Raw genomic sequence first — 20,029 nt, forward strand, 5'->3', positions numbered from 1 at the left:
GTCTTGTCCCCAAGAGTGTACTGATAGTATATTTGTCCTTCAGCCAAACGCACAGCTTTGGGGAACTATTATGCAGTCCCTACATTACTAGGGACTGTGGTGTGCTGGACTTAACAGGAAGAAGAATGGCTTCTAGGCTCTTTTTGTAAACACAGAAAAGGTGGAGGGATTTTTGTTTGTTTGTTTTAACCCCTGTGAGGGGCATGTGGCCACCCAGAAGAAAAGGGTGATTGCATGTTTCTGTCAGAAGGAAGAAACCAGTGGCCTCACAGTGCCCATCTGAGACACTGACACCTTTGAGTGAAACAAGGAGACAGTACGGGGAGATAGTTTAAATCTGATGCACAGAGCAGCCATTTTAGCACTAATCATGGTGGTGGCAACTTCACCTCTTTGAGAATCTCTTTCCCTCCCAGCATTTCCATCACTACCAACACCATTTTTGTTCCCAATGTCCTCCTTGCCCCCATCTGAATTTTCCCCTGAGGTCAAGACAGTTATATTCTTTCCCCTGGCAGAGCTCTCTTTGCAGGCCTTTGTATCAGCAAGGACAAAGCCAGGATGCAACCATTTTACAGCTCTGCCATGGTTACCTGATAAGAGTGTGAAAGTGACAGAATAGATCCCGTTCTCCTTCTGCGCCTCTCCCCCTTCTGTGTATGTTATGTCCACCTGGAACTTCACTGGCTTCTGGAAGACAGCAGGACCTCCTGTGGACTTATATTCTGCACGGAAACTTGTCTGTGAGATGACACTGTGACTGAGGCTTGGAATCTGAAACAGGTTGGTAGAAGGAGATAGTAGAACCAAAGCACAAAGGCAACAAAATTGCAAAATTTTATTTAGAACAATACACATCTCCGGAGTGGATAAGATTTGCTGGATTTGCTTCTGGACTTTATTTTGTAATGTACAGAGTGTTCCTGTGAAATCAGTATGAATGTAGGTTGCTTGGCACCGCAGGAGAATGCACTGCTCCTTACAGGACTGACCTAAATTTAAAGGTTGAATATTGGTGGAACACCCGGCATGCTTATAAATTTACACATGTTGCAAAACTTCATACACTCGGTCTTTCTTTTCCTACTCATCTACCAGTTTTGAGAAATGCCTTTTGCTGAGTGAAAACTGATGTTAAGGGAGGGGGCAGAAAAGTCAGTGGCATAGAAGACTGAATATAAAAAAACACCTGAGTAGCCTGGTCTGATCTCACAACTGATCCTGTTTTGAGCAGAAGACCTCCTGAAATCCTTTCCAACCTCAATTGTTTGGTGATTCTATGATATCAAACAGACATCAGGACATGGAGCTGATACTTAGACAAGTGCCTGGGATATCCACAGGGAAAGCATGCCTGCAAATAACTTACCCAAACTAGAACACCTATTAATACGTAAAAGAACTTTGAGGAGCTTTCTGGTATCATCCAATATCTGTATCTTCAGACCCATGGCAGAATTTCATAACTGCCTAATTTTCAAGCAGTTACCATTCACAGTTCCTGCCAAAATTTAATATACATTCTATTTATTGCTTCATAGAGGACCAGATTTAAAAAAAAAACCCAAACAAATCACTTGGAAATCTGTCCTCTAATTCAGGAGGAAAAATGAAGATGAGTTCTTTGAGAAGCTCACCTTAAGGACTTACTTAGCAGGCTGTGGCAATGCATTTAAGTTTGAAGTTGGCTGCAAGATATGATTCATAGGGTTTGCACACAAATCATTACATCACACGTCAACCCACACATGTGGGCTATGCACAGAAACACCAATATAGACAGCAGTGCACACTACGCCACAATACAAACCCACAAGCACAGCTAAATGCGTGAAACTGATATAGTAACATGGCTGCTTCAGACCAATCTGAGATGGATACCAGTGTCTGATGTGTGCTACTACACTGCACTTGCTCCTTGTATGCCTGTACATTTAAAATGATTATGGCTGTTTTTTTGGAAAAAATTCATTGCAGCATCATAGACACTAAAAAGGAGTGCAGTATTTTGTGGAATACAGTATCAATCCAACAAACGATATAAAAAATTAAGTCATCTTCTCTTAATTCTATTGGAAAAAAGTCTCATTATGTTGTCAACTACCTTGAATTGAAAAATCTCTCAAATTAACTTCACTGTGCTGACTTTTTCTTCATTGGTACTTCTAGATAGTGAGAATAAGGACTTTCTACAGGAAAAAAATGACAATTTGCCTCTGCTTTCCTAGATTGTAAATAAACTGCATCGGCAACAACTAATAATCTGGTCACCAGAGGAAATTACCCTTCTTTCTGCCATGTGGCATTGAAGAGGAGATTTAAAGTAACAAATGCAGATGTGAGACAGGATTTTTGTCTGACTAAAGTGGTGGAGGGCGTACCTAGGAGAGGGAGACCCAATCTGATGCGCAGACAGTGACTGTAAGGTTAGTTTGACAAAGCAGCAAATCACTGTCTTGATACCGCACCAGCAGTGTGCTCTAACTGCAGTGATACTCCAAGCACTGGCAACCTGGAGACCCTGCCAAGAAGGCTGAAATCTTTTCTCGCTTTAGAGAGTATTATCTACAGTTAGAAATTGAGACAGAGTTCAGTGGGGGCCTGAATCAACAGGCCATATAAATTAAACCCACAGAGGATGCATTTGAAGGAACAGAGACCCTGCCCAGTAACATATGGCACACGGATTCCTGGAACTGACCAGTGAGCAATGCCTCCAAGAGGCAGCTGGGGTGACTTACCGAGAGGAAAGCGTGGACAATATCAGCCTTAATGGAGCTTAGTGGTTTGTCCTTAATGACCACAAAAATCTGTTCTTCTTTCTCCAGGTTGATGAAGTTACCGAACCAGGATTTTTTGGCAAGCCTGAGGTGATGAAAAGAAAGAGATGGTTTAGAATATTGAGCACTATTTCTTACATATCCCCAGCTAGAAAAAATACTAAAAAACACACAAGGAAGTTTTGATAACACTCCAGATGTGATACTATTAGTAACAGTTAAGTGGAAAATAGTGTCAGAGAACATCCAGCACAACATTTCACTTAGTGAAAACTGTTAAAATGATGGACCACACAGTGTTAGTCTGGCAGCATGTGTGACTAACAATGAAAAATGAGGAGCAATGGTACTCTTTTGACTGAGCCAAGATACCAATTAAGACTGCATATATAAAGTGCATATAAGCCAGGGGACACATTCCTGGTTTGTCTCCAGGGATCTCTCCATTTCTTGTGACAATATGCAGATGTTGGTAACACAGGGATTTAAGTACCTTCCCACCCAATTTCAACCCTTTTGGTGTTCCAGGACTTGGAAAGCTCCTTTTCTGTAGGTGTGCTCTTGGGCTGACAGTACAATCACAGGATCTTGCTTTTTAAAGCAAGCTGTAGGTTTCACTGGACCTCCAATCTGTCAGTGAGTGAAATCCACTCCTACGCAGAGGGCCAGCACAAAAGCTGTCCCATTCATCAGTCCCATTGAGGGTATCTATATAATGAGTGAACAGTGGCCATCCCACAACGGAATGAATTTTCAGTACTAAGAGAGACAATATCAAGACCACGCAAAACACAGTTCAGGCTTTGCACTGACAGCAGTCAAACTTCGCAGTTCCTTTCAGCATCAGATGGTGGTTTCATCATAAAATGAAACTGCTCTGTCTTTTCACGCTGATCGTATCAGCAAATGTTTGATTTTGCTTATTGTTTCACCATCTCAATACACTTTGTTGACAGGCCCTTTTAAGTTAAACGGGCTAAAGGAAAAATGCAGGGACATGAATGTTATTGGGGGACACTGCCCAGAGCGTGAAGGTAGCACCTCTGACAGGTGTAGTTTTGAGGGGAAAGAAGATGCTCTCAGCCATGAGATACAGCCAAAGAATTGCTGGACCAACCTAAACCCAGGAAAAATTCCACTGAAATCAGCCATATTCTAGTAGGGAAGACTTTAGCATGAAAATGTCAGGAATGAAAAGACCTGCCACCAAAAGACTGCAGTTTTTTTCCTCCAAAGGATACTTTATAATGCTGTGACAAGTCCATTTTGCAGTATGGCAAGCAATAGGCTTTCACTTGTTTTGGCAGACATTTACCACTCAATAGAAGAAGATAACCTCTCCAGACAAGGGAGAGCCATTTGCAAAAAGCATTACTATACATCAGATTTCCAGCAAAGCAATAAACAGCTGGAGAGAGTTATTAGTAGGTTTGCTTTCTGTGGCAAAGACTCAGACTGAGGCAGAATGAGGAAGGGCAGAGACCAGGAGAGAGAGGAGCAAACTAGAAACTAATTTGAAGTCTAGACCTTCAGGATGAAGAACAAAGCTTGACCTCAGCAGCATCCAGCAATTTGCACTCATTCCCCATTCCAGACTGCTCCATGAATCACACAACTGTCATCTCACTGCCCATTTAATGCACAGAGTAGAAAGACCACAACTGGAAGACAGCTCAGCTGTGCAAATAATCATTTGCTTCTACTTACTGCAGGCAACCAAAAATAAGAGTATGGAAAGATTCACTTGCAATTTGGTAAACCAGTGCCCTCCACTCAATTAAAGTGGGCTGGAAAAAACTCCCTAAAATATTCATAGGCAGCTGTAACTAAGCCAGTGAGCCAGAGATTAGCATAGGGAACAGGAAAGAGAAAGGGCCTCTCATTTAAATGGGTCGTTAAGGAGCCAGGGTTAGAGTGTGAAAGGAAATTACATACTAATTAGCTCATGTGTCTCCCACACACCATAACAACTCCGCAAGCCCCTGGAGAGCTGGGGCAATAGCTCCCTGCATGTAAAGGGTCTATGCTCATTAGTAAATTAGCACCTGGTTATCCATCTAAAACGGCTGGTCATCTTACGCTTGTACGTATCAGAATCTGAACCAGCACTGGCTATATGGACTCCGGGGACCCAGTGTATGTCACACATGGAAGCTGGGCCTGGAAAAAGTGTGCATATTTAATTGCAGGTCTGCCACGTTAAAAATATGGCTTTTCATTTTTGTATTTTCATTAATGGTTTTGTTGGCCCTTCATTTATAGGTCTCTTAACAAGCACAGGTTAAAACAGCTCCAGAGTATAGGGAGGTTTTCTCCTGTTCAGCTTGGAAACTTGGTCTGGAGTCTCCAGCGTCCAGCTGGGCTCTTTTCTTCGGCAAGGTTATCACCAGTAATACTGACTCTAGAAGATTCACTGATAGCCTGGGCTACACTTCAGCTTATAAATCACTGGAATTCACTAAATAATTTTGCTGGCATTGCATAAGATGGAATAGATGTCAGTGGCCTCTCTTGTTTCTGGAATGAACAGAATCAAGACATAGCACACATGCACTGGCTTTTCTCCCCAAAATCAGCAGAACTAGCTGCGCTCATACACCCAGGGAATAGGCCCACTGAAGAAGATGGGGGGAGCTTCGGAGTAAAACAACACAATAAAGGTTTCCCTCCTCTTAGAGGGTGTTAAGTGCTACTAACTTGGGTTAAAATGGGTATGAATCAAGGATCCTGAGCACCATGAATATGAGATGCTCTAGCATCTCACAAGATCAGGCTGTAAGCAGTAAAAAATGTACTTAAAATTAACAATCTTCTCTTGTTATGGCAAACCTCCTAAGGGGGATGAAGACAGGAGATATGTGTGGGAGGCTGGGTATGTAGATTACTCTAGGGAATCTAATCAGGTGTCCAGTTGATGAAAAAGCAAATAGATTAGCATGAAAATGGAGGCTGGTGCTTTATTACTTCACACTGAATTTCTCACTGCTATAATGTTGTTCTTTTTCCTACTTTTGGAGTGTCTGACTGCATCGCCTTCTGGAGAGCCTCACTGTCTTCCCTATCTGTCCCTGAGCGCGTGGATCTGTAACCTCCAGAGGCATAAATAACAGCATTTCTACTCAAGCAAATGGAGCTTTGCAGGTTTAAATAAGTTGGAGCTATGTCTCTTTAAATGTCATCTCTAACACATTTTCTAGGACTTTTTCATATGAGAAAGAATAGCATTACCCAGACATGTCAAAGTGTATTACCTAATCATCAGGTTTGTTAAATGAATGGCAGTCATTAAAGAATGCTGTACCAGAGCAAGGACATGTATTTTTATCGCTCAACCCATGAGGTCAATACAGCTCTTGATAAGGATATCTTATTTCTTATAGAAAGGAAGAAAATACTAGAAAAAGTAAGACGTGGAAGTGGGCACTGAGCAACAAGACATCTATTGTTACAATATAATCCAGTTCATTATTTTTTATGACTTTTATTATGTTTACTGCAGGGTGCAGCCCAACTGAACTCATTAATTTGGCAATTATACAGAAAAAGAGAAAAGGGCCTTAGGCTTTGACTTGCATCCAAACTGCCTCAAATAACAGCTTTTAAAGAGTGAGTGGGAAGCAGAGAAGGCAAATTAACAGAAAAACTTCCACCAACATACATGCATGAAGAGAAGAGAAGAGAAGAGAAGAGAAGAGAAGAGAAGAGAAATTGAATTCTGAAGGTTTTCTGCTTTAGCAGCCTTAAAAACATTTGACATGAAAGTATCATATATTTCTTTGATAAGGATGTGCTCATTTTATGAAATTCCCTCATGCCTCTCTATTAGCAAATGCTCCAAAGTGTTGAAAACACAATTTATTCCATTTTTCTTCCTGGATTTCTTTTACTAACCTTTACTGTTCCCTACTTCTCCCGCTCCTGAAGTCTTTATTCCTCTCCATTCTGCAACATTAGATATAGAGTGCCCATCTTATACCAGATAAATATCAGGTCTGGGGAAGGTTGTTAAGGCAATACCATTGTCACCAGTTACAAAACTTTGGGCCCAAAATTTCCACCTATGACTCATGAATATTTCACACAAGTATCTTGACAAAAGACCAAATTGCCTTGGTTGGCAGGGTAAGTCTATGGGCATTGGGTGCACAAACACAAGCTGTGAAAATAAAAAGGAATAATTTGGCATCTGTTGCATATATTAGGAAGTGTTTGGAGCAGCACTCTCTGGCAGGGACTTCCAAACCTGCCATGCAGTGACGCACGTTTGTGCAGTGAAATGGTTGAAATGTACACCGACTTTTAGGAATGCGTCTGGTGAATATGAAACAGCTTCTGCATGTCCCAGTGCTGCTGCCCAGAATTAACACAGCGTTTTCTATCGCAGCCAAAGACTCCTTTGAATTATCTTAACAGAGGCTTCTACATGTTATCCTGAGGATGTAAAATCTCCTGTACTAAGAGGAAGACTTTTTAGTGCATAGTTAGTGTCAGTATAAGCTATTGATTATCCTTTCCACTCTCCAAGAGTGATCTGCTTCACAACCAAATGAAAGAAGAGAGAAGGAACATGTTACAAACCCAGTAAATTCAGCAAGCCATGAGAAAATTGAGAAGTGGGTTGTCCTGGTTTGGCCTAAACCAGGCCGATTTTCCTTTCAGTGATTTTTACTTTCAGCTAAGTCTCCTCTAAATAACTGCACTTTCTGAAACTAACTGCATGTTTTTGCAGACAGTGTCTGCTTCCAGGACTGATAACGCTCGAAGTTTGTAGTTATCGCTGAGGCACCGGTAGGGATGTTGTGCAGTAAGGCTCTTGCTGTACTTTTTTCTTAGAGAAACCAAGGTCACCGCTGAATTCCTCACTGCTTACAAGTGAAAAGCCGAAGGGGGGTCGCAGCTGCAGCGGGGAGCAGACAGGGCAGGTGACCCAAAATTGACCAACGAGGGTATTCCATCCCATACACGTCATTCTCGGTATAAAGCGGGGGGATCACGAGGGTCTCGCTCCTTTTGCTCCTCTTGCTCGCTCTTGCTCTTTTCTGCTATGGCCGGTGTCCAAGGAGGACTCCGACTGTTTTCCTGCTGCCCCCGATCCCGATCTGTGCATCCCTGAATCCAGCTCTCGACCGTCGCTAGGCCCAGCCTGGGCCTTCCCGGAGCCTGCCCTGCAGTGCCGGTGGTGACGTTGCCGACATCGGGGGAGCTCGATCTTGGTTTTGTATATATATTTGTATATATTTGATTATTCCAATATTATTATTATACTCTTTTTCATTATTATAGGTTTATTAAAACTGTTTTAACTTTCCAACCCGTAAGTCTCTCTCCCTTTTCCCTTTCCCTTTCCCGGCGGGGGGGGGGGGGGGGGGGGAGGGTTAACAGAGAGCGTCTGCTGCAGGTTTAATCGCCAGCCCAGCTTTAAACCGTGACATGGGTCCATATGAACCTCATGAGGTTCAACAAGGTCAAGTACAAGGTCCTGCATCTGGGTCACGGCAACCCCCAGTATCAATACAGGCTGGGGGATGAAGGGATTCAGAGCAGCCCTGCTGAGAAGGACTTGGGGATACTGGTGGATGAAAAACTGGACATGAGTGGACAATGTGTGCTCGCAGCCCAGAAGGCCAACCGTATCCTGGGCTGCATCAAAAGAAGCATGGCCAGCAGGTCGAGGGAGGTGATTCTGCCCCTCTACTCCCCTCTGGTGAGACCCCATCTGCAGTACTGCATCCAGCTCTGGAGTCCTCAGCACAGGAAACACATGGACCTGTTGAGGCGGGTCCAGAGGAGGGCCACAAAAATGATCAGAGGGATGGAACATCTCTCCTATGAGGAAAGGCTGAGAGAGTTGGGGTTGTTCAGCCTGGAGAAGGCTCTTTATTGCAGCCTTTCAGTACTTAAAGGGGGCTTATAAGAAAGATGGGGATACGCTTTTTAGTAGGGCCTGTAGCGATAGGACAAGGGGTAACGGTTTTAAACTAAAAGAAAGTAGATTCAGACTAGATACAAGGAAGAAATGTTTTATGATGAGGGTGATGAACCACTGGAACAGGTTGCCCAGAGAGGTGGTAGATGCCCCATCTCTGGAAACATTCAAGGTCAGGCTGGACAGGGCTCTGAGCAACCTGATCTAGTTGAAGATGTCCCTGCTCATTACAGGGAGGCTGGACTAGATGACCTTTAAAGGTCCCTTCCAACCCAAACTATTCTATGATTCTATGATTCTAAAATGAGGTGGTTACTGGGAGACTGTTTCGTCACCTGCTGACCCCACTGCCATTACTGAGGTATAGATTTTATCCAGGGTCCTTAGCAGAAGAACCATTTCACATCTCCGTCCCACAAGTTACAGTCAGATACTGATCCAAAACAGGAATATGTCACCCTATGACATTCAGGCAAGGAAATGTCATTGGTATATGGTGGAAAAAAAGTAGTGTACTGGCAAATTACTTACTCTGGGGATGATTCCGGCGTTAAATTAGACATCTCCTCTGGTGTAGGTACTGCCCATGCACGCACAGCCAAAGAGAGGAAGGGAGAAAAGAAATTGATGATTCAGTATATCTTCCATTTTCTGCTTGTATAACAACGAGCAGTTCTGGCATTACATCCTCTTGCATTTGCCCACTGCCTCTGCAGACTAGTTCTGACATTTGAACATTGATCATATGTCTCTAGATCACTGTATCTAATCAAGTGCTGCATTTCAAGGCTCACCCTACCCGTCCTTAAATGATTATGTAATCTTGCACTGGCTTCAATGGTTTCTGGTTCAGACTCAAACACCGTGCCAATTTTATTGCTTTACAATTGCTTCGAAGTCCAGTTGGATGCAGCTCAGTCACTGCTGCAATTATCTGCATTTCTCCGACCATCTCAGAGACAATGTCCCTGACCATCACAGTTCAAAATCTAACTCTTCCATGGCTGTAATCCTTTTTTTCCATGGGATCACATCCCAGTAGCCTGTAAAATCACAGGGTGTTGGGATAGCTGCTGCTGACAACTGAGGATAATGCATGTGACTTTGGGTGCCCTTTGCCAGAATGCAAAAAGCCACCTGGAGCTTGAAGAAAAAAATTTTACATGTCTCAACACTCTAGAGACTCTGAAAACTGAAACAGGCCAGCAGATATGAAACCACTGATTGTATTAAGTAGATTTCTATACCAATTACCAAAGGAGGTAAAAAAAAGCATTAACCAAGATCAAACAAGCTGTGCTTCAGAAGGACAATTTTACCTATTGCCATGGGCTATCATTTTTCAGCAGAAGGCTTAGCCTGTGGCTACAGAGAGGCAGTGGAGTACAGCCATAGGGGAAATGGCAGAGCACTAGGTTCACTGACAAAACAAGTGGAGAAACTGAAGATAAAATTTTCTTGTGTTCTAAAAGCCACAACAGGGATAGTAAGAGTTGTACGGCTGGAGTGTGAAGAGGGCTCAGGAGATGCTGTTGGAGCAGGTGAAATGGCATGACAGAGCTTGCTCACACGTGGCTTGGGTTAGGGCTGGCTGACACTATCACTCTCATTTTCAGTACCAGTACTCAGTCCTCAGTACACGAAATGTGCAGAGCCACACAGAGGTATCAACTTGCTGCTGAATGTCTACCCTGTACATTTGGGTGAGAACTCACCTTGCAATTTCCGGCGATGGAAGCGTGGAGACCCCAGGAAACTATTCTTGATTGAGTTGAGCCGTGTCCTCCATGGCATTCCTCCAATGCTGGGGCTGGATGGTGGTGTTGGGTTGGGTGTGCCTGCTGGGCTCTCCTTTGGCGTATGGACAGGTGTTCCCTTGGGGGTAGGGAGGGGACTTCCCCTTGGAGAGGGGTGAGGGGTGACCTGTATGATGGGGATAGATTTGGTGCTTGGGTCAGTACTAGAAGGGAGCAATCTAACAGGAGACATAGGGTTGGTCTGCACTTTAGGAACAGCCAGCTGTGGGTTAAAGGCGGCAGCAGGCGAGCGGCCCTGAGCATTCTGCACAGGGGTGTTCTGGGAAGAGGGGGCGCTGGTATTGCTGGCAGGGAGTGGGTTGGATTTAGTAGACTGGAGTGGTTTTTCGGCCAATTTGCTCTTGGATGGCAAAGTCTGCGTCTTTGGGTTGGGCTGAAGTGCTGGCTTTGGTTGGAGTACATGTCCAGGCCTGGAGGCGTTCCTACAAGCATCAGGGTCCAAGGAGACTTGGGGTCGGGGAGAGAAAGGGAGGTCGGAGGTCTGAGGGGGGATGAAGAACTTTCTGATAGGCTACGAGACAGACACAGAGTGTCCATGCACATCAAAAACAGTGAAATACGCATAGAGCGGGCGAGCAGAGAAAGGAAAGTCAGAATAAAATCCATCCGAGTCACAAAGATGCACCATGTCACAAGGAGACACAAGAGTGGAGGTGAAGGGGTAGTGGGGGGGAGGGATTTTGCAAAGAAACAAAAACGAACAAACAAACAAAAAACAAAAAAAAGACATGCAGTTAGCTGGGAACACAGCATAATCAACAACAGCAGCAGCGGCAGCAGCAAGAACAACAGTCTCATAACAGGCTTCATCCTATTAACCAACCACGTGTCAGCAAAGGAAAACAACAGAAAGAAAAGTAAAACAAAGGAAAAGTAAAAAAAAAAAAAAAATAAAGAAAGTAACCAAGAAACAAGAAGAGAGAAATGCCATCTCTCTGGGATTGTTCTGATTGCCCTGCAGTGAGAGAAGCACGATGCTGTAGGGAGGTGAGGAAGGGGAAGAAGAACCACTCAAGCCACAGACAAATTGAGATGTGCCAAGAATGGGACCACCTCTTTCAGCTCCAAGTGCCCATATGCAAACCCAGCAGAGAGATGAAGCTCAAAACAGGTGTGTGATACATACAGAGTGGTAGGTGATACACACACATTACTGCACACACCAGTCAGAACCTCTTTCCTTCCTCTTTACCCCTGATCTGGCTAATGCACACCCCGGTTACAGCCACCCGTTGCAGAAAGAGGGGGAAAAGGGAGAGTGATGCCATGTGCGCATTCACTTTCCTCCCCTGGCCTGGAAGGTTAAACTGCTCAGCATTCACTTGGGGGCTTCAGAGCACACACCACCATGAGAAAAACAGGAACTCAGGTTGGTGTTTGATTTGTAAACAGCTACAGCAAAAACTTCAGAGAGGCCTGGCAAATTTGTTAGTCTGGGAAGAGATGATACTTCCCATGAGACTTCATGCTTCTCCTGCAACATCCCTCATCACATTGAAGGACATCTCGATAATCGGAATTTCTGTCATAAAGTCACAGCAATATTTGCCATTAAGTCCCAATTCTATGGAGGGGGTGGGGTGAGCCATTGTTTTGTAAGACACAGTTTAAAAAGAAAAAGAAAACCAAAGTTCATAATCCATCACTGAGTTATCAAAATGCGATTATGAATTTTTTTTCCCCACACAAGAACATTTACACATGTTAAGAGGCATTTTGGGAAACCATTCATATGTTAAGAGCAAACAGGAATACACAGACTGGGGAGGACAGAAGCCTTTTAAAGGGGTATTAGCAAGCTAAAAATCACATTTAAAACAAAAGGAATGTCCTTACAAAACATTGCTGTTAACACTTTAGATTACAAGTAATGCAGAATTGTAAAAATAGAAATCACTACTCAAGATCTTTAGCTTTGGTCTGCACTCAGATTCTGATTTCTATAAATTATTACCTATTATAAATTATTTATCACCATTATTATTATTATTATTATTATTATCCATTCTTAACACCTAAAAGCTGTAATGAAGCACTGTCCAGACATACCATGTACACGTAACCATGCCTCAAATCTCAGTCGCAGGTAAGCACACCCACTAGTGAGTTTACTTTCTGGGTTTTATGGATTAGCACAATTTTTCCATATTTAAAAAATGCAGAAATGTATTTAAGACTTAATTCCTAAAATTGTTCGCATCAAAGTTTTGTAATTACTTTAAAGAACTTAGGGTTAGGCCACCAAAATTAAAAGAAAATCACTACATCAAAACATTTGTATTATTATTAGCATTGTAAAGTTAAACTAAAGTCTGCCATGTTGGTAAATTCTGATCACCAATGAGAAAGGAAGCAGAAAAGATGAGGAAAGCAGTCAATTCATGGAAGTCACTATCAGCATCTGCCTATTAACTATTTGCAAATGACACCAATGGATAAAAGTCAAAGAATTCTGATTGCAAATGTTACTTTACAATTTTTGTATCTTATGTGTATGATGGTTTGAGAAACAAATTTTAAAGAAATACAGTCAAATTCAACTCCCACTTAAACCATTAAGAATCTGAAGGGGCACCCTTAATTATTGTGTTTTTAATAATGAGATAAAGAACAAGATTAGGTCTATATTCCAGCTGGTGCAATGGGGAACACCATTAGCAAGATCTTGTGAGATTTAAGAATTCTTCGTTGCTGTTGAATTCAATTCCTCATAGAACTGAACCTAAGCAATGCATGTAGTGAAATGTGTATTTGCTTTTTAAAGTATGTCCTCTTTCAATAATCTAAGGTGCTACTAGAAGCATAGGTAAGGACATTAAAAAAAAAAGATTTTTATTCCAACTTTTCCTTTTAAGCCTCAAATTTGACCTGCCTTAATATTGTTATGATCTGCTGAAAATGCCATCTGGTTGCTAAATCCCTTTGAAGACTAATCAACTGCCTATTAAGTAATAATGGTAAGATACAGCAACTATGGAACAGATCTTGTCATCCTTATTCTTTGATGTAGTCCTACTGAGATGTCAGAAATTGATCCCAAGAGATGAATTAATGAGATCAAGATTTAAGTTTGCTGCACTGGATGCTTATTTTGTGCACAAAACTGTTTCCATGCTCTTTTTCAGCACATTTTGCAGTGGCCTAAGAGTTCTCGGACCTCTGCTTCATTCCACTGACATCCAGGAATCCCAGTGCAGAAACAAGGAAATGGATCTTCACTGGTTCCTGTCACGTTAAAGACGCAGAGGAGACCATAAACATATTTATGCCAGTTGCAAAACAGGGTAACAATTGATAGGAACCCAGAATATGTTTCAAAAAATAGTTCAATCAAGCAAGGAGTAGGAAGCTTTACTAGCCTATAAACTTACACCCAACAGTGTGTCTTTATGCATAAGAATTACACACAATGTTACTGGTGTATTACAACTTTAAATACTTGGAATACTGATGTTATCTTCATATACCTAAGAGTAGATCCACAGGTGTATCCATATTCTAACACATGGAATATAACCATTTCCAATGGAGGATGGCAGCTTCTCATGAAGTCATGAAAAGTATGTAGAAATCCTCCAAAGACTCTGGGCCAGACAATTATGTAACATGGATTGCCATAGCCCTACAGACTTCTTGATGAGATCTAGAATTTTGTAAGCACTGCAGTCTTGAAGTGACTAAGCTGACCTTGTCAGACACTAGGAATACTCACTCTTACCCCTAAAGAAGTTACCAAGGAGAGGGAGGCCTCTGTCATTGCACTTAGAAACTGTAATAACTTTGCAACAGATGTCCTGTCTAGCATGTTTTGTACTAGCTGAGTATCAGTGCAAGTTAGCTATCAGTATTTAGTTGACTGTGGGTTGAATAAGGGCATGGGAATGTACCTTATTTATAGGGGTTTGAGTCTTCTTTTCTCATCTTAATTAGTCAACTTCTTACTTTCCTTTTAAATTTGCTAGCCCTCAAATTTGTATAATTTATTTTATCTGACTTTCTAATACAATTTATTCTAAGGCAAACAGAATCAAGCTGGTTGTAACCAGCACGGTTTGGTGCACTACTGTGACCTGATTGAAGGTAGCTGTGAAATGGTTCCTGATATTTGTCTGAAACCACCCTGTATACAGACCTCAGTTGGATACGGCAGTGTTTAGTCATAGCAACATTATTCTATGTGCTTGTGAGACTGAAAAAGGGCGGGGGCACAGTGAGATCCCTGCTAACAGTGCAGGGAACATGTATGAGAAATTCTTTGCTTGCATTTGTAAATAACATTTCCCTTACCACCCATGAAAATTTACAAGCTGCCAAGGAAAAACAAAACATCCCAGCTAAGAGCCACAGCTCTGCAGCAACAGATGTCGAAAAGCATCAAGCATGTGTGAGTGAATTGGATCAACAGATCTTGAAGCAGCACCACTTACCCTTGGACTGCTGAGAGGACTGGTGGAGAGCCCAGACGACGCTCCGCTGATTGACCGAGACCTGAATGGACACAATAAGGAAAACAGCCCTCAGAAAACTTGGACAAGTAATAACCCTGAACACCAGCCACCACAGGCACAGGCATGAAGTGAGGAGGAGGAGGGAGGCTGTCACTGGGAAAGCACATGACTTTCCTTTCACTACTGTCACATTTTTCAGTTGTCCCACCCTCAAAACAAAGAAATGCTGTTGCTCAGGGAGGATACTATAATCCCTTTTCATTAAGGAAGTTGCTACCTTCTTTTTGGTCATCAAGCACATGGAAGCTACTATGTCTGACCTGTGCAAGCTGAACTGCTAAATTCAAAAAAAGGACTGTCAAAACATTCATGTTGGTGCTGAGAATTCTCTTCTGCACAGTGCTGGTGGACACAGAATGAGACATTCTTTGTCACGAGCAACATGGAAAAGCACCATGTGTACAAGGCACAAAAGTAGGGGATTCTTCCAGATATTAAGAAAAAAAACAAGTCTCCATGACCCAGGCACACAATCGTTTCCGATATGATGACTTCCCACTGAAATCAAAGCTCACATTGGCTTAACTCGTTCTAGCTTCTCACTGATGGATTTTACATGTCTGCTCTCCAGTAAGATTTCCTGCTGTTGCATTAAACAAGACAGGTCTTCACTATGGATAACGAGTTCTGCTGTTGATGACTTTACTAATATCAAGATAACAGCCCAGGTGCCCTCAAAAATAGGCCAGTCAAAGGAGAATAAACTGTCCTTCTATTTGCTGACAAAGTCACCTATACTGTAACGCTCTTATGCTCTCCAGCAAAGGCCACCCATGAAAAAAGTCAGCTGTAAACAATAAAATGTACAAATGTGCTATGCTAAACATGCTGAAAGGGCAGACAGGCCAAATGCACGAACATTTCAGCAGCAGAAGTTTCCAGGAGGAGGGCTGCCCAGCAGGAAAAAAACCCCCTCTGTGTGACTGTAAATGAGTAAGCCCCAGAGGCAGCCACTTTCTATCCTTTTTAAATAGAAAGAAAGTTGTCTTAAACACTGAAACATCTTATAGGAGAGGACTTGGCTAAGAACCTAGTTGTTCAACAACCACCATGCGACATGTCAATATAGCAAACCTACCAATGTTTCATCTGTAAAAAGAGCCATGAAAGCAATTACTTGCCTTCAGGTAACAAACATGAAAAGGGGAAATCCTGTAGGTGCTTGGAAAACAGAGTGCATGTGTGTATGTGTATGCATATGTGTCTATGCGTGTGTGTACACATATATATTTAAAATTGATATAGCTCAGATAGTTAATGTCAGCTTATACGTAAGAGAATATAAAACAAAGTTAGACCATGAACTGTCTCAGTGTATTCTCTTCTACTGTTACAGAAGACTAAAACAAAAAAGAAGTTTCTAAAATGGCCGCACAGACATATATTACTAAATAAATGCGAGTAGTAGAATTACTAAAAAATATGTGAATTGCAAAAGAGGAAATACTTCCAAGGAAAGAGTAAATGACAACTGAACACAATGGCAGGTCCTGTTGTCTCTGTTTGTATCCTCTGCAGAAACTACTCACTGATGGTATTCTTTGTATGTCTTTGCAGTTTGTCCACCACAGTAGGTAGGTGAAACCCAGAAGCCCAGTCTCAGCATGCTTTTTTTGCCAGAGTAAATCTAAATTTGCACCATGAAAATCTGGGGCATTCATTCTATGCAGAAACTCCTCACTTGACGTTCTTCCTTGTACCCTGCTGCAGACTGCCCATCACAGTACAGCAGTCAAAAACTAGAAGCTGTCTTGGCATTCTTTTGCACTAGATTAAACCTTTGTACCACCAAGATCTGGGGCACTCATAAAGTGCAAAGTAATTTTAAGGGGAGAACCGTCTGATCCACTTTTGAAAGGCTATTTTATGTGCCTCTCCTATAACTGAGAGTTTAACTTAACTGTGAGTGTAACTGAGAGTTTAACTGAGAATTTTTACTAAATGGACTTCCTGTATGCATGACACATCTGTGTTGCTGAATGCAACATGATGTGTCATGCATATAGGAAGTCCATTTAGTTAAAATCTTCCTCATATGAGTCATCAGGCAAAGCTTCTTCCAAACCATGTATTACAAGAGGAGCCTATAGATTATCTTGGACAAATGTGGAAGGCATTTAGCTGCCCAGAGATGCAGTTAGACACCTACTTAGGAGTTAAACTCCCACTAAGAGCTGTTCCCACCAACTCTTAATTGTGGTGGGAAAGTCCTCTCTGACACTCACCTGAATTCCAGGATACTCGATTAAAAGTTCCAATCTGCTATTTCCTCTTTGCAATCAGTTGTTTCCAACAGTCCTGAATTCTCCCCTCCCAACCCTATTGCCTCCTATTTTTTTTTATAAAAACGACCACATGCATGGAGGGCAAAACACGTCAGGCCCCACCTCCCAACTCCCAGCTTCTTATTGGAAGCAATATTTGAAAAAGAGTTGTTGTGTACTGTGTTTTCATCCAGCCTAGGAGCCTGAGGTAGGGGACAGAAGAGAGAGTTAGTGTGAAATCCTCCTGGAAATGCATTCAGTACCCGCATGATTGCTATCGAACAAGCTTTATTTCTGCTGCTGATTTACATGCAAAATACATAAGAAGTAAAGTAGGTCTATAGCAAGTTTAAGTTTGTCCACACTGGAAATTGTATATAGGAGCAGTGGAAAGAGTTTAAAGAATCACAGAATCACAGAATAATCCTGGGTTAATTTTAAGTGTTGGGGTGAAAAAAGAGCTGTACATTTTCAAAACTTTTACCCTTTACAAGAGAGTCTGGTATGGCATATGACACCCATACTGAGGAGATCTTCCTTGCATCTTCTTCAATTTAATAAATCTCCCATAATTCACCTTTACAAATGGGACATAGTTGTCAAGCTGGCTATAGAAACTCAGTACAGTGACAGGTTCTATACTCCAGTACAAAAATGCTAACAAGCAAAAATGACAGATTTGTTCCTCCCATCAGGATCATCTTAGCTGGGAAATGCTAGAATTCAGGTTTTTAAAAAAAATCCAACAAATCACATGCACTGCTCCTGTATCTCAGAGTCAGGTGGACAGAACTGGGACAGGGCCAAAAGAAAGTAATGAAAATGTTGCATTATGCTGAAATGCTGTAATGAAAGAACATGAGAATTTAATTTTTTATCCCTCTCACCAGAAAATGAAAGTATGAGGCCTTACAGGCTAGACATTAGTATGGCAGACCCTGGATGATCTTATGTGTGGAAAGAGGAGAAAAATATGATGTCATCTTATCTCTGTGGCTATGAACTAAGTTTATTTAGTGGGAAATATCTATTAGTGAGTAACCTCCTAAGAGTCTCTACAGGCATTAAATGTCATTGGAATTATTAAGTCTATAATTATTCCAATAACTTAATACTAAATGCAACAATCTGGGAAACTACAAACGTGTGTGACTCATTTTGCTCTGTATTTTGCATTGCTGTATACTTGGGCACTAACTCAATGGAAGCTATCAAAAAGTTGTTGAAAATACAAGCAGAAAAATTAATGCAGTTGCTCAGATAAAGAGCATTCCCTCAAACACAATTGCCAGATTTAGAGACACAAGAAGAGATTCTTTAGTCCCTTCCAAAGTGACATAGTTGTTTTGCCAAGCCTGGAGGGAGGAACTAAAAAAAAACCCACAAGGGAGCTAGATCCAAGGTTTAGGAGGGGGAGGATGTAGAGGGCACTCTAAACAGAAGGTGGGCATTGAGACCATTGCAGGCTATTCCTCCCATCTCATAGATTGACAATAATCTGGAGACGTCTGAGCTATGAAAGAGAGAGGCCAAGGACTGAAATGAAATGTGCATGTGTGGGCTGTAGCTTGTAGATGTGATGATTTTATACTTTATTCAATCTATTTGATAATTCAAAGTATCAAAGTTAAAAGGTCCTTTGTTTTAGAGTAATTTTTTACTCATTTTAGCCAGCTGCTGTCAAAGGGGAAGCCATGTGAGGCCCAATTCATGGTAGACCAGTGATCTCTTACTGGTGAAATTGAGGAGCTGGAATCCAGTTTCCAGCTGGTTTCAAAGAACTGCAGAATTTCTTGAGAGCTGTAAGAGGTGAAGGGCTGAAGCCTCACACTGCTGAGGCACAGGCAGAGAAAAATACAAGAAGGAAAAGTGCAGCTGACCTGGTAACTGTACTGCACATATAGCACATGTACAGAGCATCTCTATATAGCTCTTTAGTCAGATTAATTTTCAAGTGCTTTAAACAGTGCATCTGCTAGTACACACCAGTAGAATATAAAGGCTTCATAGCCAGCATTAAAGATTTAGGTCAGATTTGGCATTTGTTTCTTCTTCAAATCTCACAGAGATTTTCTTACAATCAAAGGGGAGTTCAGTACCTTGTTGCAGTCCCGGCAGAACTTGCTTTCATAGCACAGTTTTACCAGGATGCTGAATACAGCCTCTTAGCTGGTCAAGCTGGAGCCATGCTTCCAAGAAGGGGAGTCTGCAGCATGCATGCAGCGTGCAGTGATGAATCAGACTTGTGTCCCTGGGTGAAATGCCTTAGAAATTTTGAATTGGTTTGATTCCATGTGTAGTTTTAAAAGTCAATCCTAAAATATCCAGTCAACCTCTTATTTGCTTCAAGCATAAATTGGGTGGAATTTGATACTCCTCTTTGCTTGCTCACTCAAATAAAACAAAAAAATTCTAAACTCTATTTCAGGGTGTGAGACCCTAAAAATGACCTGAATTAATATGCAATAGGTGAGCAGTCAGGCATTGTGTATTATAACATTTCATCAGTATTACTCTTGGGTGTCCAAAAGATAAAAACTGTGCTTCCTTGCTCCCTGATCTAGGGACTATGAATAGAATACCTGTGGTGCTCCACTGTCTTACAGTCACAATCATGCGAACAATACTAACACCTCTTACTGGGAATACTTATGTTTTAAGTCAGAAGGTCTACTCATGGTAATAACCGCTTGTAAGATGAAGCCTTACAAAGAGTACAGAGAAAGGACTGCAG

General features: G+C 41.9%; 1 protein-coding gene across 1 annotated transcript in view; it reads right to left on the reverse strand.

The window, feature by feature from the left end:
* Positions 1–20,029, reverse strand: part of BRSK2 (BR serine/threonine kinase 2) — a 324,717-nt gene that overhangs the window by 20,660 nt on the left and 284,028 nt on the right. Inside the window, exons 13-17 of the mRNA XM_068398802.1 lie at positions 14,951–15,011; positions 10,422–10,629; positions 9,238–9,286; positions 2,742–2,865; positions 594–774 (exon numbers count right to left, since the gene is read on the reverse strand). Of these exons, the coding sequence (XP_068254903.1) occupies positions 594–774; positions 2,742–2,865; positions 9,238–9,286; positions 10,422–10,629; positions 14,951–15,011 (623 nt within the window). The remainder of the gene's footprint in view (positions 1–593; positions 775–2,741; positions 2,866–9,237; positions 9,287–10,421; positions 10,630–14,950; positions 15,012–20,029) is intronic.

The sequence above is a fragment of the Nyctibius grandis genome, chromosome 4 (genome assembly GCF_013368605.1).
Source record: "Nyctibius grandis isolate bNycGra1 chromosome 4, bNycGra1.pri, whole genome shotgun sequence".
In the NCBI taxonomy this organism is placed as follows: domain Eukaryota; kingdom Metazoa; phylum Chordata; class Aves; order Nyctibiiformes; family Nyctibiidae; genus Nyctibius; species Nyctibius grandis.